At 49.2% G+C, this 25,197-nt stretch overlaps 1 protein-coding gene across 1 annotated transcript in view; it reads right to left on the bottom strand.

Moving 5' to 3' along the window:
* The window catches only part of LOC142571431 (uncharacterized), a 46,068-nt gene extending 21,452 nt beyond the window's left edge, over positions 1-24,616 (bottom strand). Inside the window, exon 1 of the mRNA XM_075679774.1 lies at positions 23,828-24,616. Coding sequence (XP_075535889.1) covers positions 23,828-23,838 — 11 coding nt within the window. The 5' untranslated portion in view covers positions 23,839-24,616. The remainder of the gene's footprint in view (positions 1-23,827) is intronic.
* Between the last annotated feature and the right edge of the window lie 581 nt (positions 24,617-25,197).

The following is a 25,197-nucleotide window of genomic DNA, read 5'->3' as shown; positions in this document are numbered from 1 at the left end:
TGCAGCCCGCACCTTTCGTTCCGTTAATAATGAACTGCTCTTACAAGTTTGCCAAGAGCACGAATGCTTGCGAGACATTCGGTTGCGCTCTCTGCATTCTAAGCACCCTAGTGAATAGAAATCGTGTTTTTCTTTTCATTCGTCTGTATAGTATAATGAAGTGCGCGCTATGCTAAGTTGCGTTATCTTGTGAACGAGTAACTTGCTTCTGACTCGGTACCGTGTTTGCGCTCTTGGCAATACATTCGAACCTGCGTTGTGCACTATATGCTTTTCTTCATCCTTTAAGGGCCCTTGCGCGCGCTGCGAAATTCATACACCCACGTCTCTGCCTGGTTACCTTTTTCAACAATGTTCTTCGCTTTGTGCTGGCGTTTCCCATGTACCTTCCTTATTCTTTTGGCTCTCTCCTTTTCGAGCGCGGAAATGTTCCTTTTATTCACTTATTTTTTGTGGCTCTTTCACAAACCTTGTGTGAAATAATAAATAATAATAATAATAATAATAATAATAATAATAATAATAATAATAATAATAATAATAATAATAATAATAATAATAATAATAATAATAATAATAATAATAATAATAATATAAATAAATATAATAATATTTGGCGGAATTTACATCAGCGTTGGCGCGAATCGCTAAACCAAATAGAAAGATGTTTGAAAAAGAACAGGGCTATTTGATTTCTCAAGCAAACTAGATGACGGTCGAAGGCTAGCCAGGGCTGCAGGAACTGCAGAACTTAAAGACATGGTATACACTACAGGCGTCTGTGTGACTCGAATTATAAAGTATGTCTATTTTAAAGAGGGCGCGTTGAACATGGGTCATTTGGCGCCATTCAATCTACTGAATTAAGCGTTTCGCTGCTTTTGTCTCTTTGTGTTCGTCAATGAGTGTTTCAGTCATATCAACACGCGAGCTGCCGCGAGCGAAGATCGGATGTTTGCGCATGCTGCCTGAAGTCAAGCAAATCCAAGACAGTAACATGGCTGGCCGCCTGCGCGTTAACATAAGCTATAGACCTTCTTCCCTCGATATCGAGAACAAATGTCAAGACGACAGCCTAAGCCAAGCACAAAGTTTGCTTCCGATGTGAGATAAAGAAAAGCGAAAGCCTGCAACAGCGTCCGCTTTCCGTAAACGGAGTAAATGGGTCAGAAATGATAATCTGTATGGGCAGAAAGGTACCACCCTGGCACCAGAAGTTTGCTGGAAACCTAGCTATAAACCACCTCTGCGGGTAAAAAAAGAAACAAGTTGTAGTTTTGCCCGAAAGGCGAAGCATCTATGGCGATAGCAAATTAGAAGACAACTATACGAAGTAAAGATAGTAGCTTTATTGGCTGTATAAACTTGTAAACGTTCAAATACTAATTAAGTTCCCAGGCATGGTGTCACGCGCGCAGAAGCAAACATATATACATCTCACTCGTTGACAGCGGAAACTTGTCAAAACGCTGGAGCGAGAAAGCGCGGCAGCAGCAGCGAGCAAATTGACCTGTGAGCGTCTCGCATCCACACGAACGAAGTCGCAAAAACGCAGCGCGCGGCGGACTCTGTCCCCATTGCAGATAGCTTTCATGATATAGTGGACAGGGTGGGCGGGCGCGCGCGGCGGCCCGAAGTAGAACGCGCCGCCCGCCTCCGCCCCCCCTCCCGGGCCTTGGGCGCGACCGAATACTGCGCGCTTTTTCCCCGCTTTCCTCCCTTGCGCGTGCGAGATTGAGCTACCATCGTCGGCTCACCCTCGCACGCTTTCACTCTCGCATACAGCATATGGCGCGCGGCGACGCTTTTAGCGCCGTTGGACTTTATACAAAACTTCACGGCGATGCCGACGGCTGAAATGCGCCTGGAGTCTCCATACACTTGCTATCGCAATAAAAGAGCCAGAGAAATCTATTCTCTTTGAACTTCATACAAATCTCACCCACTGTAGAAATCGCTATAAGCGAAGCTTTGGCGAGCCGGCAAGACGAAAGGGCGCAACACGATAACCGACGCAGAGCGTTTTTTCCTCGCGTCTCGCGTAGCTTATATTCCAACGATAAACGCATCCCGCAACCATCCTCGGCCACGGACCTTACAGACACAGAAAGGGTAGAGCTTCTGGCTGCTGTAATGAAGGACCCTATTTTAAGTTCCACCACCGGAATTTTTTTTTCGCTTGTGCTTGGCCACCAAGGTGAGGCACTGAACGACCGATCTAGCCACGCCAAACCTCGGTGAAGCAGATAAAGAAAGCTTCGCTTTAAAATATCTCTTATCCCAGACGATACGAAAAGTTCCATGGACGTCTCGAATAGATTCACACGTTTCGAATGCAAAAGAAGACGTCCGCTGGACTTCCAAGCCTTCCAAGTGACTTCCTATTGTAGGCACAGTCCCCAAAATTACGTCATCATGGACACGATTGAGATGTGGAATCGGCATGCGAAATCTTTCTGCTAACCTGCATCAGGGGGGAGACGCGTCTTGCCACATGGCTGTGCGCGTGCTTCCCAGATGGGCGCCGAAGGATTTTAAATCTGCACCTTGTCTCAGCCCACTCATTAATAGCCGATATTTTAAAGGTTCGGCTTTTAAGTCTCCGAGAGAGAAAAATACGTTGTGTGTTCAAATTATAACCAGAAGCTATAACGTCTCAAGCTCATGCATATTCCATAGTTGGCGTATTTTCTGATAGCGTTGACGTTGAAAGCTTTAGCTGGTTGAATATCCCACTTGTGCCGGGCGGTAGGGCCAAAAAAGGGAACTGCCCAGTGCCTGCTGCAATTACAGGGTGGCCGCGCTCGCTCTTTTGCGAACGCGATGTATCTGCTCTTCTACACGCGGCGGACATGCCTGTATGCGACACAGATGCAATGCGTAGCATTTAGTCGCCTGAGTGTGTACCACGCGTGCTGCGAACACTCGCTGGGCACACTGGGCAGATCTTTTTTGAAGAACAAGGTGTACTTAGTTGGACTTTCCACGCGTATAGGGTATTTGGGATCTGCGTATGTTGTAGCCTCTTCGATAAAAAAAAACGGCCTTTTCGCGCCTCCAGAGCGTCGTAGCGAGTTGCAGGAGGTATCATAATGTAGCTCTCAACGGAACAAAAATGGAGAATTAGTCGAAGTGTAGGCATAAACTAACGGTACGGGCGTAATTAGTTTCAATATAGTAGAAAATTAGCGAAATTGCACCATACGATCACCAGTATCGACTCCCCTGGCCTCTGGGTAAAAAAAAAAAAAGACGGAAGGGTCAACCAAGCGTCGATGCTAAAGAAGACAAGGTCGACGCGTGAAATACAACATGAATAAGACACAAAATGAGTAAATAATGAACATGAAATAGGCAATTGGAGGAAATATAGAGATGAAATCAACCTTAATGAAATAATCACTTTACAACGATATACGTCGACCTTGTCTTATTTATCATCGGCACTTGTTTGACGTGGAGTAGGTACGGTACGGGTGCAACTATCGCCACTGTCGTCTAAATTAAACCACATAGCACTACACTCCGGTAAAGGGTGCTTCGCTGCAGATATAGTTATGTTGAGGGAAAGCCATCTTACGATACTTTTGAAGACAAGGTCTTGGCTAATTTCACACGGGTAAGAGGTATGTGGGATCTGGATATCTTGTAACCACTTCCAGAAGTAAAAACGATCCCTTCGCGTCTCCAAAGCGTCTTATCCAGTTGAAAGAGGTACCAAACTGTAGGTCTCAACGAAACAAAAAAGTAACAATTTCGCCCGAAACGCGAAGCATCGACTGCGATAGTAAATTAGTCGACAGCTACGCGAAGTAAGGATAGTAGTATTATCGGCCTCATAGATTTGTAAAGATTCGCTAACTAAATAACATGCATGGTGTCACGCGCCCACAAACAAACATGAACACTTCTCACTCAATGGCCGCTGATACTCGCTCTCAAAACGCTGGTGTGAGAAAGCGCGGCAGCAGCAGAGCGCGAATTGACTTTCGTGCTGACTCTTGCTTCAACGCGAACTAAGCAGCGCGAACGCAGCGCACACAAAGCTATAAGCACTCGGCGCACTCTGTCCCCCTCGTAGATCACTTTCAAGGTAGGACACGCGCGGACGTGCCATACGCAGCAGCCGCCGGCGTAATACCCCCCCCCCCCCCCCCCCGGTGCCTTGCGCGCGACGGAAAACGGCGCGCTTCCTCCTAGCTTTCCTGCCTTGCACGCACGAGATCGAGCTGCCACCGTCGGCTCACACTTGCATGCTTTCACTCGCGCAATCAGCATACGGCGTGCGAGGCCGTTGTTATCGCCCTTGGAATTTATACGAAACGTCACGGCGATGGCGGCAGAAATGCGCCAGAAGTGTCCATATATTTGCTATCACAATAAAAAGAACAACAATCGAAGAATCTTTCCCAGCTACAGTGCATCTATTTCCATGACTTGCCTGTTTTTAAAATAAAATTTCGCCAGTGGGGGGACGTTTGTGTTCATTTCGTGCGCTATATCTCTTTCGGCCGCTTACTAACTTCTTCCTTTGCACCGTTTCTTTGTTACCCGCTTCTCGGTGTTTGTTTAAAGGGCAGAAGCCTTATCGTACGAGAAAATGTAACCGTATTTACGCTAACACTACCACATAGAGTCGAATGGAACATGTACCGCTCTTTTCAATTCGCACACTACAGAATTACCATGACAAATCCCGAAGAATTCTCATAAAACGCGTGCCTTCTGTGTTGACCTACTTTGGCTCGAAAATTAAATAGCCCGGCGCTTGAGGTTTCCTTCTTTCCTTCCTTTTGCTTTTTTCTCGTCAACGCAGTTTTCCGTATAGCGAAGCCTATTCGATGCGAAGGAATATTTGCGGGGGGACGTGTGCCACGGCACCGTATCTGTTCTCGCGTTTCTTTGAAGCCAAGTGATGCTTTCACAATCCACTGAAGCAGACGGTTAAAATAATGGCACAGTAGCAGGTGCCTTTTTTATATTACCTTGTCCTTGTTTGATTCCTCGGAAAGCAAATCGAACTGTGTGCAGCCACAGCTAATATAGAGAAACTGGGCAGACTCGTTTCGCGCTTTCTGAAAGCATGTTTGCTTGAAGAAGAAACGAGCACGAAAAGAGCGAACGTGATGACCGAAAAGTCCCGGTTATGAAAATGCCTCTCGCAGTATAAACGGCTCGAGTTCCAAGAGAAGTTATCCTCCTTTAGACTTCTTTTTCAACGAAGCAGTCGCGTCTGACGTCGCTATTCGCTTGCAGCTGCCCTTACCAATTAAACGAAGAACTAAGAAATTTTATTGCGAAAGCAATACTGCTCGAGGTTTCCGCTCCTGGCCGTCGTCCCGGAGAATCCATCATTGACCTTTAGCGTTACCTATGTGTGACGTCATACCAGCTGTGGAAAAGCGGGGCCCCAATTCGGCTCGTCGCGATCGTCCCAGCGAATCCTCCATGCTGCAGCTGCGCGCCGCTGCCGCGAGGGGCGCTCGCTGTACGTGACGTCATGCCAGCTGTGGAAAAACGGCCTCCTCAACTCGGCTCGTCGCGATCGTCCCAGCGAATCCTCCACGGTATGTTGGATGATGTGTATAAGGTGAAGCTGCAACGATGTGCTGCAGCTAAGAAGCGGCGGCGTGCGGAAGAAACGGATGAAGAGCGGGAACAACGTTTAGCTAAACGGCGTGTATATTATGCAGCCAGACGAATGCGTTCAACATCTCTTGATCTGGGTGCATCTACAAGTATCATGCATGCTCTCAATGCTGACGCGACTTTGGCGACACCTGATCGTTCGACAGCAAGCCTTATGGATGCTTTAAATGGCGACGAGACTGCATCTACACGTTCGATGAGCAGTATGGAACTCTACAATGTGGACAGAATATTGCTTTCGTAATCCACTAGCCTTAGCCAAGCTAAGCCTCTGCCAATTCTTTGTATGGGTCTTGATCTGAATTCGGGGCTCAGGTGTTTTAAATTTCTGCACGCTCAGACGCTCACAGTTGCATGTCAGTGCGGTGTGTATGCGAGCGTACACAAGCTATCTGCGGCCTTGTGGTTGTGGCATTCTGCTGCTGCACACGAGGTCGAGAGTTCGATTCCCGATCGCGGTGGCCACATACTCAAGGGGGGCGGTATGCAAAGACGCTCGTGTACCGAGCACCGAGTGCATTGTGACGAATTCTCAGGCTGCTGCCGCGACGGCGGAAGCTTAAACTTGTGACGCCGCCCCCCGGAAGCAACAAAAAGCAGCGTTTTAGGGAGGGTTTCCGCAAGGAGGTTATATAAAACTTCTGGGGTGGCAATTCTTGCAGCCGCCTACGAGAGCAAGTGAAAGCATGGCGGCATTGCCAGGGACGAGAGAGGCGGATTCCCAGATCAGGCGGCCGTGGAGTACTCGTGGTATTCGATAGCATTTGTGGTTCCACGATATAATATTGAGAACAAACCTCTTTAAGGTGCACATCGGTTCAGAAATGTGTGTTGGTGGTGTCGAAAAAAATACTCTTTATGCATTCCGCAAGCTCCCATAATATGAACCGGCGGGACGCTTCGCCAATCGTACTTCTTCGCTGTGTTAAGTTAAGAATGTTCTCTCGTGTGATGTGACTGCGTACTATTCACCACTGATTACTCGCTGGTTGACGAGAAAATTTTTTCAGGTACCTTTTGTGAAGACCTAACACACCTTCCACCTGCAACTCCTGGTCTTACATCGTGACCACCAACTTCATTTATTGGTTTGTTGTAGCTCTCGTGAGTGGGGGCTATCGCATGGCTGTGCACGTGAGGAGAAACTGCACTTCGTATTTATCGGCCTCCCGGGTAGTTCCACAAAGACCCTTACGCCATTGGAGACCTTATTTTATTCGCAATACTCTATTACGAGTTCTTATTTTCGGTACTAAACTGTGCTGGTTTTCTCAAGAAAGGCACTGCAAATCATACATTCTGCATCCTGAAATCCTTGATATAGTATATGCACTAAATCCAGAGGTTGCGTCATCGAACTTCACTGTGGACGTTCTCTTATAATTTATATGCACTTAAAAAAATTGGTGCTTCTCATCCATCGCGTCAAGAACATTTGTTAATGTAATACGCATTACGCTGGCCCAGTTGGAAATATTCAGACAACATAAACATATCAGTCAGAAATGCTACACAAACATAGAAATAGCACAAAACACGTGTCAGTGGCACTTGAAATTTTCAAAATGTGCATATTGGTTCATTACAAACTCAATAAGTTTTGTGTCCATTGATTTTTAAATAACACATATCTCGAAAGCAGTGTCAGTGCTCCTCACAATACGCACGATTAGATTTGCAAGGGATGTTGTGTATTCAAAACATTATATTGCACTCTGCGAGCTTGCAATTGGAATTGAGCACAAGCACTCTTGCGTTCAAGCCATAATACAACACAATGGGTTCGGGCGAGTTTGTACGTGTTTGCGAACGAACAGGAAGGAGGCCAGTGAGGTATTCAGACGCGTTCATAAGGAAAAAAAGTGGACTGGATTTCAATTTCAATTCACCTTATTTACCAGGTAGTTTTGGCTGGATGAGCGCTGCACTTGTGACCCTTGTTGTGATCGGCTGTTTACCCCGCGAAACCAGTCGCTCTCGGAGAACGCGGCAATGGTGACCGAGCCGACGACCTCGCCAGAGCTCTCTCTAATTGCGATGATTCATAGCAAACAGTTCAACACCGGCAGGACGGGTTTGGGCGATTTCCAAGGAGACATTCCTTCACATGACCTCAGGCCCCAACGACCACGTCCGCGCCAGAGACGTAGTCATTGAGATTCCCTCTTTCCTTGTTGGTGCACAGGGATGTGCGGGTGTCTTGGGCCAAGTTCTCCTCGGTATAAAAGTGCTACCAACTTCTGGATTGGTAGGGGAGGGTTGGGGGGGAGGGGGTGATGTCATCAATCTCCCGACGCTATATTGGGGGAAGGCGACGGCACCAGCACGATGAGGGGAGGGTTAAAAGAGGAGACGGACGCTTGGTAACGACCTTACGATATTACCTTCACTATTCATCATCATTCTTGCACAAAACATAAATATAAACTTGTGTAAAACGTCCTGGATGTCAGGCTCAGCCTGACGTTCCGTTACTCCTCCACAGTGAAAGAACATCTCACATCTTCGGACCCCCGGTCGCAACACCCTTTCGTGTTTCTTTGTTTTGTTTTTCATATATCGAGCACTCGTGCTCCTTGTGCGCGCGTCTGACTGGTCTCCCTATTACAAACAAAGGCATTGCGCTGCCATGATAAGAAGCAAAGTAATGAATAGAAATAGCATCAAAATTAGCATTCTGCAGAGCAAAGTGGCCGTATGTGTACTGCACGCTGTAAGAGTTGGGGTCGGTCATGTAAAAAGGGCTAGCTGGCCCATGCCTTCGTCCGACTCGCGCATGCTGAGGACGTTGTTGAAGGAAGGAACGTGTCCTCATCGAGAACGAGGAGTACATTTCCAATATCCACATGAAAAGTGGAGAACGTTACACCTCGTCAGTCTAGCATGACTGAAGTGAGGCACACACTGAGGAGCCGAAGACATCTGCTTAACCTCTGTCTTCCCTAGATCCCTAGGTCAGGAAAACTGCCGTCCAACTTTCGTCCAATCGGATCGTCCAAAGTCGTCGAAGGACCCGCGTTGAGGGCGAGGGTTCACACACTCGCTCCAGCACCTTTGTTCAATCAGTACACAGAAAGGAGGGGAGCCTCGTACACTGGGATTGTCACGCTTGACTCAAGCTGGCGCGTCTTGGTTCCTGGAATGACCCCGCAGTTAGCTGGAGCGTTTGTCAAACGACCGTGGCAGTTATCGGGGTCCGTGAGGAAACGCCTTAGAGCACCCTTCTCGACGAGCTTTCTTGCTCCCATTGGTCCGTGAAGGCGACAGTGAACCAACAAACATTATTTGGTACACATCCACGCACTGACCCAGAAGTATAATCAATATCACGCCTTACTTAAGATCGCTCATGTGCAGCTAATTCATCCTCTTGTTAGTGATACCTTGGGTATTGCACTGATATATATCTCGTACATGCAGGCGCGGATTCTATCTACTCCTATATAAATGCCACTCCGCCGAGCCCCGTTGTAGAGAGTCGTTGCATAGCGAAAGCTTTGTGAAGGCGGTGGTACGATAGTGGCGCGTGACTGTCGCTGGACGTAGAGTTGCTGTATATGCTACCAAAGATAGCATACTCAGTAACTCTAGCTGGACGGCCTCAGCGCCCCGGTGGCATCTGGATGCTTTTGCGACTTTCATCGTGCATGCAGTTTTCCCGCTTTGGCTTCGCTGGTTTGTTCGTTGGTGCTGTTTTGGTGCCCGGGCATATGCACGTGTGTGCGCGATGTAGGGCGGGGCGCCCCTGTTGTATTTTGTTCAGCACACAGAATTAAGCTTCATCTTATGGAGTGTCTCTAATACTCAAAATAACGTGAGAGACAATGACGAGCCGGATATGGAGAGAAACGAATGAATAAAAGGCAGGAAGGTTGACCAGGGCAAAATTCAGCTGGCTGCCCTGCACTGAGAAAGGGAGGAAAAGATCCACATGGGGGAGGTCAATGGTACTCACGTGCACTGGAGCCGCCGACGCAATGAAAATTCTCATCACTGTGTCACAGATGGCCAATACGGCTGTCAATATGAAACCTAATTACAACAAGTCAGTAACACTTTACTGAGTCTTTGGCTCATTGTGCCATCTACGTTGTCTTTTTTTTCCAAACAATTGGGCGCCGCATGCCCTCGCCGAAGGATCGCTTCTTCCCATCTTAGTTTCCACCTTCACGAACGCCACGTTTTCTCCCAGGAGACACCGTCTTCCGCGACACCGACGCGCATTCCCAGCGTTCACCGTGCGAAACTCGGCGCGTGGCCTTGGCGTGACACTGGCACACCGGCCGCGGCGAGAGGAAGTGAAGCGGCGGCGAGTGTCGGGTGAACTGGGACAGCGCCGTCTTTGCGTACCGTACGCCTCCTCCTCCTCGACTCCGCGCACGACTTGGACGCCGGCTGCCCACGCACACAAACATTGGCTGCGAGCAACGAGTGTGCTTAGCCGGCCGCACGCGCCGAAGCGAGGGCAGTACGAGAGAGCTCGTTGCGAACACAAGTGGAGGCCGCCTCAACGGGCAGGGGGTCGAGGAATTGAGCCCGCGACCCCCTTACACGCCTCCCTCCCCTCGGCGCTGCAAAAGCGTTGCCCAGGGAGCCTTATTGCATGTAATTCGGATCCCGGAGCCGCTGGGTGTTGGCTCGCTGACCCGATTGCGTCGCCGGCGTTGCCGCTGCCACACCGCCGCGGCGGCCTTTTCTTTTTGCGGCCGACCTCCGCGGCGGGGGCGTGCACTGATGGAAGCGCCTGCTTGACGCGCGTTCCAGAGCGTGCACTCTCCCAACTTGCCAGGCGTGAGCACGGCTGGTGCGTTGGACGGTTGTAAGGGGAAGCTCGGGAGCTCCTATCTAAATGCATGTAAAAGGAGAATTCGTTTTTCTCGGTAACCACTGCACTCAATTTGACGAGATTTGCTGCATTTAAAGGAAAAGCTTAAAGTCTAGTGACTGCTGGTTTCGAATTTTTGATTTAGGTCGTCAACTTTCTATTAAAAATTGACAAAAATCTAAAATTTTCAGAAAACGAAACTATCAAGTTTACAACTCTGTGACTCAGTCAGGAAAACATGATATCACAATTCTGTGCATCTGATAGTACATCTAAAGAGGACAAAATTGACATGTTACGCATGAATTTAAAAGGAATTCAGTAATATGAAAATACAACTTTTGCAGAATCCTTGTAGACAACGTAACAAATTCACGTAAGATATAAATTGACATATTGGATTTGTCTGCCTTGAATGATCTAATGGATGCCGCTTACAGAACCGCAATATATGTTCTTGACGCAGAGCTGTTAATTTGTAAACTTCGTGCGTCTATATTTTTTTAAACTTTCCAATTTTTGAAATTCCATTTTAAAAAATTCAGGCCCTAAAGCGAAATTTCGCTTCCGACAGTCAATACAGTTAAACTTTCTCTCTCAAATGCAACAAATTTCATTAAAATCGTTCTCTAGGTTATCTCAGAAAAACGTTTTTGCGTTTTACACGTCTTTGAATAGGCCGCGCCGGACTTGGGCCCGAGCTAAAGCTTCCTCTCAAGTCGGCGACGCGGAGGCGATGCTCGTTTTTTGAGTGATCCGCGGGCCGAGGCAGCTGTGCCGCCGTCGTTAAACCCAGGCTACTGTGCACAGTGGGACTCCTGAGGAGAATGGAAAAATGGATTGGTCTGCAGTATATCTACTGGACATGCGCGACTGTGTATTCGCGATTTCTCGCGCTAGTGCTGTGCGATGCGATTGTGCTGCCTTTTTCCACAAAGTAACTGTTGCTGTAGACCACTGCAGTTCAATCATTGCAGTTTGCTGTCGGTTTCGAAAAAAAAGTTAAATTATGGGGTTTAACGTGCCACAACCACTTTCTGATTATAAGGCATGGCGTAGTGGAGGACTCCGGAAATTTCGACCACCTGTGGTTCTTTAACGTGCACCTAAATCTAAGTACACGGGTGTTTTCGCCCCCATCGAAATGCGGCCGCCGCGGCCGCGATTCGATCCCGCGACCTCGTGCTCAGCAGCCCGACACCATAGCCACTGAGCAACCACGCCGGGTTGTCGGTTTCGAAATCGTGTCGCTCTGCAAAGTCCCGTGCGTGGGCGCATCCCTCCAGCCGTGTTTATTTCTATCTAATAACTACGGCAGGAACTCGATAGAAAAGTAAGTTTTAACTGCGTTGTACTTAATTTCTGTTACCCCAAGTGCGAGTTTATTGTTATTGGTGAGCGTTGTGTTGCCCGTGTACGCGCCGTTATACCTTCTTTCTGCTACGTGCACCAACACTGTTTAGCGTATCTTTTCGCGTGTGTGTGTAATACCACTACCATCTTGGTTCTAATCAGAACCGATAGTGTCGGCAAATAAAAAAAAAAGTCAGCAGAAACACTGCTTACGTGTGGGAATGCCAAAGTATGATAGTGCCTTTGGTGAAATGTTTTTTTTTTTCGCGCGTTCCTTTTCAGCGCAAGCTCCGCCTGCATTCTAACTGCGCCTCGATAAGGCCAAATCAAAACATGCAAAGCCTCTCAACGCGCTCGCTTGCTGATAGTTCATAAACGTGACGTGTGCAATGACGCACGATCTATGCACACATGTATAGTCATGGAGGAAGGAAAAAGATAAGAGAGAGCATGCAGGAAGGAAAATGATATGGAGGAAGCACACCGCAACGCGACTCAAGCCAACCTGGTTGCCCAAAACGTGATCACACGTCGAAGTGCGCGGTTGGATTCAATGTTCCCACTCTGCAGGCAGAGCCACGGCAGGGCAGCTGAACAAGCGCGCACCGAATAAAAACTACTGGCATAGCTACTGGGAACCAAACATCTAATCAAATCTCGATTCTTACTCCATGATCTCGACGCAAGAGGTCACCTGTTGGGCCACCACTGTGGCTTCACGGAGCGTTCGCTTGCCAAGGCTGGCTGTGTAACGTAATGCTTCCTCCTGTATTTTTCCTTCCTCCTTGGGAGAGAGCATTACGTCACGTTGCCAGCCTTCGCAAGCGAACGCTGCGTGACACCAGTCCCTTTGCTCAGCGCATTTGCTCAGTGGCGGCCCAACACGTAACCCCTTGCGTCGAGATCACGAGCAAGAATCGAGATTGGCCGAGACGTTTGGTGCCCAGACATGGAGGAAGGAAACAAAAGAGGAGAGGCCCTGACGTCACGTCTTTGAAGCCGGAACTGCAGCCATGTTGGTGTTCCGTCTCCCTTTACGCCTCCATTCAACTCGCCGGAGCAGATAGACGGGAGCTTTGAACTTGCAGTGCTACGAGCCGCCGGAAGTGGGTGCTGCCGACACGCGTCAGAACAAAGCCTACGAAACTTGGGTAACAGTTTTAGTGAAGCGGATGCGCTCCTGTGCTTTTCCGTGGCACGTTAAAGACGACGACGACGAAGACCCGCGCCGTGGTTGCTTGAGTGTGTCTGTTGCCTGGCTGGCTCTCACTCTCATAGACCCTAAACACAACTTTGAAACTTACACACCCCGCTCCAAAGACAAGCTGTCTTTGCAGTGATAACGCGGGCCAAAAAAAGTTATCTCACTTTTCAGAGGCCTAGAACAGTAGCCGCAAGAGCTTAAGAAGCGCGGTTGCTATGGCAACGTTGAGGTTTGGGGAACCAGTCCTAGTGGTCCTTTGCGAAAAACGGCACGTGACTTCCGCCACACTTTCTCCAAAACGTCCGTGCTGGCCAGGGCGCGAGTTTACAATTGCTGGGCACTTCCGCAGGCGCCGTACGTTGGTGCTCATGCGCGAGAAGGAGTAGGTGCGCAAGGAGAAAATGTGGGGCTTTTGCTCCTTCAGCATAAGACTTCGCCTAGGCACTACGGAGAAGTTTGTTAGCGCGTGTTGTACGCGTTTGGGTGCCCAGGCGTGCCGGCATTGCGGAGTGGGGGCGAGTTTGTTTACGCTCGGATGCCGGCTGCCGGCGCGGTGAAACAGGTGAAGCAGCGGACACTGACCCCCCATTTGGCTACTGCTGTGTCGGACAGACTGTCTCGCACTTGCGGCGCTTGTGCTAAGTCAGTCGTGCCGGATCGTACGTTTCTTGCGCCTTACGGCAATGCTCCTTGAAAATAACATCGCATATGTTTCCGTGACAGTAGTAGGGACCGTAGTATAAATCGGGCCGCATGTATTGAACATGGAGAAGGCAGAGCGCCTTAGCAACCGCGGTTGAACGCGAGTGGCTGAAAGGCCGCCGGTGACGCTTGACGCCCCTGCAACCGCTATCAGAATACGTCACGCTACCCTAACGCCTTGTACACTAACCTAACCTAACGTAACGTTAACCTAACCTAAAGTTAACCTAACCAAACGTGCCCGACACGCAAAGACAATAATCCTCACGGCGTAACCGCTGTGAGAATATGCCGCGCCACCCTAACGCATTTTACGCTAAGCTAACCTAACGTAACATAACGTTATTCCAACCTAGCGTGGCCGAGCCGCAAGGAGAATAATCCGCACGGCGTTACCGCTGTGAGACTGCGCCGCGCTACCCTTACGCCTTTTACGTTAACGTAGCCTAACCTAACGTAACCTAACGTTAACCTAACCTAGCGTGGCCGAGCCGCAAAGACAATAATCCGCACGGCGTTACCGCTGTGAGACTACGCCGCGCCACTCTAACGCCTCTTACGCTAAAGTAGCCTAACCTAACGTAACCTAACGTTAACCTAACCCAACGTGGCCGAGACGCAAAGGCAATAATCGGCACGGCGTAACCGCTGTGAGAATACGCCGCGCGACCCTAACACCTTTTACGCTAACCTAATCTAAGCTAACCTAAACCTAAGCTTAACAGAACCTAACGTGGGCGAGACGCAAAGCCAATAATCATGACGGCGTGACATCAGGCAATGGCGTTCAATCGCGGTTGCTAAGGCGCCGTGCGCTTATTTCATGCAAAGGGGACCCCCTTTAAAATGCTCCTGAAAAATCGAAGTCAGCAGCATACGAAAAGCCTGCCAAGAGAGCGAAGATACTGCACTATATAGGAGAGAAGGCCCGGCCTCTATTACGGCCCCTACTGCTCCCCCTGGAAAATCAGTGATATTTTTTTTTTAATTAGAGCGCTGTAATGGGCGAGAAAGGTTTAATCCGAAATTACTAAGCACCAGCGACGCAGGCGCGAGTCTGTCCGACGTACCTCCAGACACAGCGATCACCAAATCCGTGCCCACTGCTTCACCGTGCGGGCAGCCAGCATCGGAGCGTAAACAAACTCGACCCAACTCCGCAATGCCGGCATATCTAGGGCACAAACGCATACAACACGAGCGAAGAAACTTCTCCTCCGTATAGTGCCTAGGCAAAATCAGATATTCACATTTTCTCTCTCGCACCCGGTCTTAGCAGAAACGTCGAGCGCCTCCGAAAGTGCCTCGGGAAATGCCACGCCCCGCTATACTTACTAGCAAATGTAAAAATGCGGCTGGCGACTCTCCTACGCTTTCCTTCGTCCATGTGCCTTGTAGTTGTTTTATTCTATGGATGGATATGCGTAGTTTTTAATCGATGCGCGCTCGGCCGGCAGCTGCTCGGCTGCTCTGTCTGTGTCTGTGGTCACATTTTGCCCGTATCTCTGGGCACCTGTTGGGACGACATCAATCGCATTGCGCGATGCTCCTTCCTAGCCGTCCCTTTTTCCACGCATGCAGTCAACCAGAACCGTGGAACCGCCGTGGCGTCGCACCAAGACGAACCACCAGTATGGATTATTATGCTGGATGACTTAGTGTCATTGACGCGCTTTTAACTCCAACAGGCCAGCTAAGAATTGATGGCACGCCTTTTTTATCATTATCAATGTAATGATTTCTTAGTATGTACATGTGTGTTTCCTGTCCACGAAAAATCGACTATAATGAAAAAAAAACTAAGAAAGAACGCCGTCGCGGCGTCGGTGAAGCGTGCTCGTCTCGCACTCCGGAGGCCCGGGTTCGATTCCCACCCTAACCGAAATTCGCCAAACTTTCTTTTGAAAGCCATTAGTTTACTTTGTTTACAGGAACCTCCCTGAGAAATGTGACGTCAATCCGCGCATTTGTTTGACGTGATTTTACTCTTTGCAGCGTCGGCAATTTTTGGTACCATCTTTCAGTCCGCCGACGGATTTTTGCGTAATGGGGCATATAATGCTTGCTCATTAATAAATGAAAACATGCATATGCGCAATGAACGATAAGCCTAAGAAGATACCGCACCGTGCCACAAGTTCGATTGCCGCACAGCTATCGCTCTGCAGCACAGTCAAACTTAGGGAGGAGCTCCGTTTCGATGCTCTTCATCCCTGATCCTCTTAACTCGTCCCCATTCAAACTTTTCGTACAAATTCATGCCACCATGCACTTCTGTGATCACTGAACATTCATTCGGATTCCTCTCTTGCTCCTTGACGTGCCAAGGCTGCGCATTTTTAGCACTTAGCATTTTTTAGCTAGTATGATACACCTAGCTGCAGCGATCTTATACCCGCTCTGGCCTACAAAATGTAAGGTGGCGAGCTAATTCAGCGTAGCGACCAAGCAACTAAGCGAAGCCTACGCAACGATGAACTTCGCAGATTAGCATCAATTTCTGAAAGCTGACGAAGGCCCAGCACCCCAGGTGGGCTAAGCGTACATTATGAATATATTTCGGGTAGCACCCATAGTACCTGTCTATTGGATCACAGCGCACAATAAATCCACGTGGGCTGACAGAGTAAAGACAGTCCCTGTCGATATATTGTGCGCTGTGATCCAATAGACATGTATAACCAACTAGCCCACCAGTTCGTCCTGAGCAAGTTCAGCCATAGTACGGCAGTTTATCGTGGGCATCCAGGAGAGAGAGAGAGCAATGTGTTGACGGAGCCCCTTTCTATACACTGCGAGTCCATCGTCTATTATTTATTCACCTACGTACGCTCAAACAGGCCATATACTGATGGTCATCTTAAGAAGAAGTTAATGCGCGTACGTCACGGCACAACATGCATGTACAGTACAAGCGCTCGAAGCTGCCCGCTGGGGTTTGGGCCGTCGAGTCCTTGAATGGTCTGACCCTGTTCGTCATATAACGAACAGCCTATATACGAGCAGTTTCTGTATATCGCAGCGTGACAGTCGCTGCCTTGGAAAACAGGGAAGAAACCCGTGTCTCCTTGTCCTAGACATGCTGAATGACCCGAGCAGAGGAGGCAGCTCTCGGGCATGCGCAGTCGCCTCGGGTGACAGGCGTGAGGAGCTAAAGGACCGCACATCTATGAGACGCTCTCTTTCTTTTATTTTTCAGTGAGAATCGGTTGTTAATCGCTGGCGAACGAGCTTTCCAGGGTAATTTGCCTAAGCTTCGTGAAAACTGTGGTTGTTTACGCCGACGAGGCCGGCTTGCGGCCATTGGCCGACCTTGCTCAGCCGCACGACGAACTCGCATCGAGCTTGTGATCAGCGCACGCTCTCCGATACCGAGTGAAGCCCGCAAGGCTGGCGCTAAGACGTGGAATGCGCGAGGACGCGCAGCGGTGACGTTATCCGAAGCGCTCGGCGCACGACCGATCTGGGTGAAGGCTGGCCGTGCACACTGCATGCCGTCGCCGCGTGAACTGCGCGCCATGTCAGAAGAACGGAAAGAGCCAGGCCAGGAGAGGCGCGCGGTGGAGTTGATGGTTTAGCCAACAGGACGACGGGGCAGGTGCTCTCAACTTGTTCTCGTAAACAAATGGCAATGACGAAGAAGACCGCTCTCCGCGAGCTCCCGCTTTGGGCTGCTTGGTTTCTGCCGTCGATCCGCTATGTCGTCGTTGTAAACAGGCGCCACCGCTAACGTCGAGGCAGCCGCGCCGCATTGTCATGGCACGTGGTTTCCTGCTCTTCTCATGAGCTTGGAGAAGTGCGTACGTGATAATGCGTCAGGAGCATGAACAGGGTGGTCAAACAATAGCAACAAACTAAACAGCGGTTCAAGTTGCCAACAGTTGAAATCTGATTTAATTAATTAGTCAATTAACAGCGGCCTACACAGCACAAAACGGCGCATGGTGCTCGCTAGCATCACTATCCGCGTAACAAATCCATTATGCAGACACTTTTTCTAGAGATGTTCTGACGACACTATGGAACAGATGCGAATAAATTTTTGCGTTTGGGTAGAACACAAAATAAAAAAAGCTAGTATGTTTAATAAGTCATAGACTGAGACAGCCACGTAGTTGGATGTGGTTTAATATGCGACCTCGGTTGTGAGTTCTAGCTGATCCTGACCGCGCGCGCTGCAGCCGGAAGTATTGATCGCGACGTCAACACTGCATGGTAATTCTCTGTTTCACCCACACTACGTGAAATGTGACCTGCCGCTTTTTGCATGAGGATACGTTTGCGACTTCGCGCACGTTGCATAGACTAACAAGAAGGTGCTAAAAAAATGTAAAAAGAATTCTGCACAGGTTTTTGAGCTGTTCTTAGGTTTGCAATATATGACAATTAATTACCTTTTAGACCACCTGATTATTTACAAACGCAGAGCACAAAACAGTGATCCTTGTTCAGCCCTGTTCCTGCTCTGTTGTTTGGGCGTCACCACACAGCTACCAAGGACATCGACTTCATGCTCGGCCATATCGCAACCGTTTGTTTAACTGAGAGACAAGAAAACGCCCTTGAATTACAATTTCGGCGCACGTCAAAGAAAATGGTCCTGCATCAGGACGAATCCGAGCGATTGCAGAATCACCAGGGCTTCGTCGACCTAGTGCGCAGTGACCGCACATTCACATTTCTTGCTCGCGGTCTTCTTTTCTCTTTCTTTTTTTTTTCACATTCGGCTTCAGTGAAGTAGAGGTTTTGACGGAAGCCCGTCTGGTCGGGAGGCATCATGAAGAAGGGCAAAAGAAGAAAGACAACGACCACTGAAGGCATCGCGAGCTAGAATGTAGTGCAAGACTGGGAAAGGTACAAGGAAACGTCGAAGAACTAAATGATGAATGCGGCCTCTGCATTACTCAAGTTTTGCCCCCCCCCCCCCTCGGGGGATATATTAAGTAATATACTGATTGGCACGGCGGCAATAGCTTAGCGTCCTTATGGACATTAGCCACGAAGTCTTTGCCGTGGCTTCCAGTTCAAGCAGTTGTCAACGCTCGTTGGAATTCAAAGCCTGGTCTCGTCTGGCGCCTGGCGCTGTAGCGTGCATATTTTCATCGCGCACTCGCGCAGAAACAAGTACGCAGCATACAATGTCAATGTTCGTACTAGATACGGAGTTTTCTTTGGTTTCATGCTTTTCGTTACATAATCGTTTAACCACGCTATACTAGCGGACAGTGATGCCACTAAGACTTCGGTTACGTTCTTACAACGCAGCCATTTTGTTATTTAGAGGATATTATGAAGTTTGTGCAAAGTTAGCACGTGACTTGATTAAGTAAATCCTTAATTAGGCATGCATTCAGATGAGGAGGGTTGCAGTGGGGCACTTTCACTCAGTCACCCTCTATATGTTCTTCAATTGCTTGGAACACTCAAATGTCTAGTGCGAAATGTATACGTTCGCTTCGGTTAACGAACGCGGTTAACGCATTGAGAATTTTCAAAAGAGATGTGTGTAAATCACTCCTGCAAGGGATTTCTTGTTAGACGAATTTCTTGTTGTCGGCACTAAGCGAACGCATTTCTGCCTCGGTGCCAATGAATCAGACATTCACGTAGCCGTATCCGAACGTCGTTAAGCTTTACTTGTGAGCGAAAAGCAGGCATTGTATCTCAAACATCAGAGACTCCGTACGCATGCATATGCCTGGCGAATAAAATAAGCTTTACATGTATTCACAGAGACACAATGACAAGTATTTACGTGAATTTCACTGTTATTCGGTGTCGCCAGATCTCGTTCGGCGACACCGAATAAGTTCTCCGCGGCGGATGGACACGAATCTGTCGAAGGTGCAGGCACGGCCTGGCTGGACTCCACGCGCGCGCGAGTCCCGTGCACGGCCGTGCCGCAAGTCGACTCGTACGCGGCGACGTCGGCGCGTGCGTCCGCGTGGAATATTCATCGAGCACGCTTCTTCTCCGCACGCGCCCTCCTGTTTTATCGCGCTTTTCCTCGTGCTCCACAAACAACACCTGAGGTAGTCGTGCCAAAGGATTTGCAGACGCGGGGAAGGCGTGCGCAGCACTTTGAAGCGGCTATCCAAAGATCTGCGCGGGTCAACGAGATCGCAGGCATACGGCTGCACGCTTGCCAAAAATGAAACGCTAAAACGGTCTTCCACGATGAAAAAAAAAAAAAGAAGGATGCAAAACAACCGCAAAAGGAAGAAAGAAGGCCGGGCGGGAAGTCCTCTTTTCCTCGTATACAGTCTCTTTTTACACAATCATCGTCGTCCCTTCGCCCCAACTTCCACGCAGCGCATATTGCGTACTCGTTCCTGGCAAGCGGATACTCCTTCCGCGTACGGCTACATCGGGCTTTATTGTTACGGGCCACGATTCGGAAAGCCGACCGTGCGTGCGTTGATCCTGCGCTGTCTATTTTCTGTTGCGGTTCAGCGCTGCCGGCGGCTGGAAAGCAATCAAGTGGCGGCGCGGGCCACACGCCGTGGCGTTACGCGTTGCATTCCCGAGGCAGCGAGATTCCGAGCGGTGGCGCGCGGCTGCGTGTTGCTGAGAGACGCCGGCCTTCTGCAGTGCTGGCCCAGCAGTGCAGAAGGCGTGTGCCGGATTTTATTGCGCCCGCCTACCGGATGGGGCACAGGTCATAAGCCGTGCGCTGCAACGGAAAGAAATAACTGCCGCGGGAGAAACAGCGGAGGATGAGAACCGTACTAGAAAGACGGGGAAGGAATAAGAAGTGCTCATTTCTTTCTTTTTTTCTTTCACTGTCCTTGCGTACTAAGCAAAAGAAGAATCCCGCCGTAGATTTGTCCAAAGCAAATCGAGCTAAACAGGAGACGAGGAAGAAACGGGAGACGTTTGACGGGCAGTATTGAGGCGGATAGAATGACTATAACTGGAGGCCCGTTGTAGAAAGCAGCAGCAGCGATGTTCCCACCGCGTTACGGAAATCAGCTGTGGCGTCAGCGGCGGAGAGACGCTCGTTTTCTGGCTCGGCGGGGTTTCTCTTTCCGCGGACCCACTCGAAGAAGCGTAAGTGTGCGTGTGACCCGCTTCGCTGGAATGAAAGAAGCGTGGCGCAGCCCTAAAATAGAACCGCGAGAAAGACTTATGAAGCGGCGCCGGCGGTTTCCTTTCGTTTCCTTCTGGCGGCGTTGTAACTGGGCTGGCCGTTTGTTTTTCTTTAAACCGGTAATCGACTTTCCCCTGGCGTTTTGTTGCCTTTCGCCGGCATATTTCACGGAGTCCCGCCACAAATTAGAGAAAAAGAGAAGACAACGCTTCCTCGGCTACATTCGCTGACGGCTTTCTTTCTTTGTCGCCGCTTTCACCTTTATGCGTATACTGCGCGTACAGAGTATATGGAGTCAGCGTCGATCTTCTCTTTTCCTTCACCTTCCTTTTATCCCCGCTGTCTATGCTATCGGGGAAGTGATGAAAGAACGAGTGCAGTGTGCAGGGGTGCGGGATGGTATGTGGTCCATGTCCGAGCCAGGGAGGAAGACAGACGGCTATGTTACTGAAGCGCCCGCACTCTTCTGCGCCCTTGGTGGCCTCGTAGTCTATGCGCATCTGTCAGTGTATGCTTACTTCGAATTGAAGTCGCTTTATTTTTCTGCTGGATTTCTCCTTCTTCTTGATCCATGGCCATTTCTAAAGTGTCGTCATCGACGACGCCTCAGCTCTTATAGCCAAAAGTGCACAGTGACTGCGAGTGATGCCATATTCGCATCGCGTTCCTGCGTGCTCGATATCGCTGCAGTCATATGCGTCAGTATCCGCAACCAAGCATCTGCGCTCGGGTCATTGTTGGTCGGTAGCTTATAACTTTCTCTGAATCATCCTCGACGTTACAACTTCTTTCAAACGCACACTGAAATAGACTTCCCGCTCCATTATTAGGTTTCGATCAGTTGTTTATCTTCCGTCAAGTTTGTTGCACCGCGTTGTACTTTATCTCGTGTCAGCGACGACGAAAGGCACATAATTGCCACACAGAATGGAACAAGTTTGCCTACGCGTGGGCACTGAGGAAGATCAAAAACGCGTAGCCTTGTTACAGCATGGTTGGCAGAACGTCCGCGATGCTGAATGCGTATACTGAAGTGAACACTGAGCCTGCACTTCCACGCCGCACAGTGCACTCTCTCAGTGGTACAAGACAACAAGGGAAGCACTGACGAAGACAAGTCCCCCCTGTCGGAACGTTAGCTTCATTTGGCCTGACACCGGGGCTTGTTTGGTGACGCCCTGTCAGCAGGGCTTGTCTTCCTCAGGGCTGCCCTGACGAAGACAAGTGCCCTTGTCAGAACGCTGGCTTCAGCGACATCCCTCCAATGTTAATAAGTCGAAGCCTCCATCTTCTTGTGAATCGCTTTCTTGTTTTGGAACTCTCCCGGCGAGGCGTTAAACTGCAGTTAAACAAAAGCTGCCTCAAGACCGCTACCTCAACTTTCCGTGTCTTAGAACTTGACGATATATGACTGCAGTGACAATGTTTCCTTCGAAGCGTAAATATCATTGACACAATAATGTAGCTGTGAGAGTTCAGCTGTGAGAGTTCAGATATGAAAAGAAAAAGGGTACTTTAGTCATCATTTGGTCACGAGGTGAACCAAATTGTTGTTATGTCAGCTAGTCTCTAGCAAACAACAAAGGTAATATTGTGAATGAGTGGTGGTTTTGCTCATTTATCGTTGATTATCATTATGATTAGTACACCGGCGTTTGAGTCATTGGCGACAGCCGCAATGGTTTATTTTGCCGATAGCTGCAAGTCACGTCGTGGACACTGCTCTAGATATTTCCAACATGGTCAGTTGATCGCTATTTGTCATAGTGAATAAACAGTCACGTGGATTTCTTTTTAGTAATTTAAGCTCTAATGAGGTTGTTAGTCCAAACTTGCAGTCTGTTTGCAGGGTACTGCAGAAAGAAAGAAATATTTAGATTAGGCATCATAGCTCTACATTTATATATACATTTATATATATATATATATATATATATATATATATATGATATATGATATATGATATATGATATTTTTATATGATATAAAAACCAATACCCTTGCAAATTTCACATGGTTAATAAAAGCAGTTCGAAATGCACTTCCCAGGTGTTTATCTATGTAGCTACACAACTACAAAGCGAAGAAAATAAAATGTCTACACAACTGCGGTCGCTGCGTCGTGCTCAATGATGGTACGCAGACGACGCTGTAATGGTGTTATCTTAGATGCGTTCGCGAAATGTCTGGGCATATTTGCATACTTGACAATCTAGTCACGTCGAGTCGTTCCTTCAGGCTTTCCCCAGAGTCCTCAACTGCTCTGAACAGTAAAATTGAAAGCAGCCCGAGAGTTCACCGTACGTCATGGTTGTTTTATTTGCATAATCACATCAGTCTTCCCACATGACCGCGCCTCGCCTTTGCGACGACGCCGGTAAGGAAGACGTCTTTAGGACGATAAAAATTAAGGAACAAACAACTTTATGCATTGATTTCATGTTGTCAGGAGCAAAATTCAGAAGCCGATAGAGTTACCACTTGGTCGTCGCTCTGCGTTAGAGACACTTTCCCAAATTATGAGAAGGCATGCTGGAAAAGCAGCTTGCAGTCATTGCTATTTTCTGTTTGGCTCGAAGATCTCGCTGTTCGATCCTCGTGCCCGAAATGACGTTGAACAGCCTGCGTAAGTATTGTACTCACAAAACATACATGAGCTTGTATCACGAGCTTTACTGAAAAGTGTCCCCTTGAAAAAAATAAACAAACAAATAACCAAGATTAACCTACGTACTAACAAGAGAAATTGAGTACTTAAGACGAAATGGACTTACACCGTGCATTTTTTTTCTAGCGCTTATAAACGCACACACATGAAATCCTTAGGAATGTTGAAAAAAAGCTACGGACAGTTGCAAAATATCCTGTATCTTATTTGTAAGGTGAAGATGACTGAAAAGGCACAGTGAATGCAATTTGCACTAAGCCAAGCCTGGAACAGCGTATAGGCCGGAACCACAAGCACCGTAGAAGCGTAAGAATGAGGGTGAGCAGGGCCACCTACCTCAGCTGCATTATCCGGCCGTTCTTCGGTCCCTGGACGGCTTTCGACGGAGCAAGGAACACGAAACGGCGACGCAATCCTTTTTTCACGCGAAGCACGGGCGGCACGTGGGCCTCGCAAGGCTGCGTCACCTCCCCTTTAAGAGCACGCGATGCCGAGCGAGATGGGAGCGCAAAATCCTGCAGGCGCGCACTCGGAGACAGATAAGCGCCGAATGTCGTGTCACTTGCACAATACTTCGTCACCTCACTCACTCTCACTGGCACAAGGATGGCGAGGAGTGGTCACGGAGACGACAGGCCCTCCTGTCTCTTCCTTCGCTACAAGTCACTGTACGTGCGAAGAGATGCGCGATGGGGGCGGAACACCGGCCGGTCAGGTCGACGCCATGTTTCCCGGATGCACGCGTTCCAGAAGAAACAGCCGTCTGCGGCGGCACTCGGTCGTTCTCTGGTCGTGAAGGCTATCGCAGTGGCAACGTGGCTGTTTTTCTCTCGCCTCTGCCGGAGGTGACCGAAGGCGATGCCGTTGTTTGCCGGCCGTCGGCTAGCGGTATCTGCCTTGCACTCGCTCTCCCGCGGACGTGCGCTGCGCTAAGGAGAGAGACGCCCGCGCAAACCGGCTTGCGTTTTATACGGGCGCTGGCGAGACTGGCTCGTCGACAACTGGTCTTTCGGGATTTTGCTTCGAAGCCTGTAACGGCGGCCGCGGAGGGTTTCTCTCGCTGCGCTGACCCCGTTTCGGCGGGCACCAGCGGCGACGTCGAAAGCGCTCGCCACCGGTTATGGCGGGACAGCTCTTCTCGCCTTCTCTCGCGCACTCTCTCTATCCTTTCTCTGCGCGGCCGCTCCGGGAGAGTCTGACCGCCGGCGGACCAGCTGCCTTCCTCAGTGCTTGTCTTTTCGATAATTGCGCTGAAGAGAAAATAAGTTCCCTTTCTCTCCTTTCTCGTGCCTTTGCCGGTTTCTGTTTCTCTATTTCTTTTTTTATTCTCTCTCCCTCTTCTCCTTCTTAGAGTAGCTATAGCAAGGGCCGCAACGCTTCTCGATACGAGGGGGGCAGAAGGTCTTCGCGGAAAAGGACTCTCTTGGAATAAACTTCTGGAGATGACGTCGTGTCTGCGGTTCTTGTCGACTCTTATTTTACTCTACCGCGCATTGTGAGCTGGAAGAGGCGAGTTCTGTCTCTCCAGTTGTGAACGCATGAGCGCGAAGGTTTGTTCTATGCGAACGCCGTATATGCGCGCGTTTCTTCGTGATCTCACTCGCTGTGTGTGAAGCCCAAAGTTGACAAGCGAGGCACTCAGAGTGTGCAGCCTCGTGGCCGCCCTGTCTGCGATTTGCCGCTCGGTCGACTACGGTGCGACAGTT

The sequence above is a fragment of the Dermacentor variabilis genome, chromosome 2 (assembly GCF_050947875.1).
Source record: "Dermacentor variabilis isolate Ectoservices chromosome 2, ASM5094787v1, whole genome shotgun sequence".
Classification (NCBI taxonomy): Eukaryota; Metazoa; Arthropoda; class Arachnida; order Ixodida; family Ixodidae; genus Dermacentor; species Dermacentor variabilis.
The sequence above is the reverse complement of the archived record's forward strand: the minus strand, read 5'-3'. Positions and strand labels throughout refer to the sequence as shown.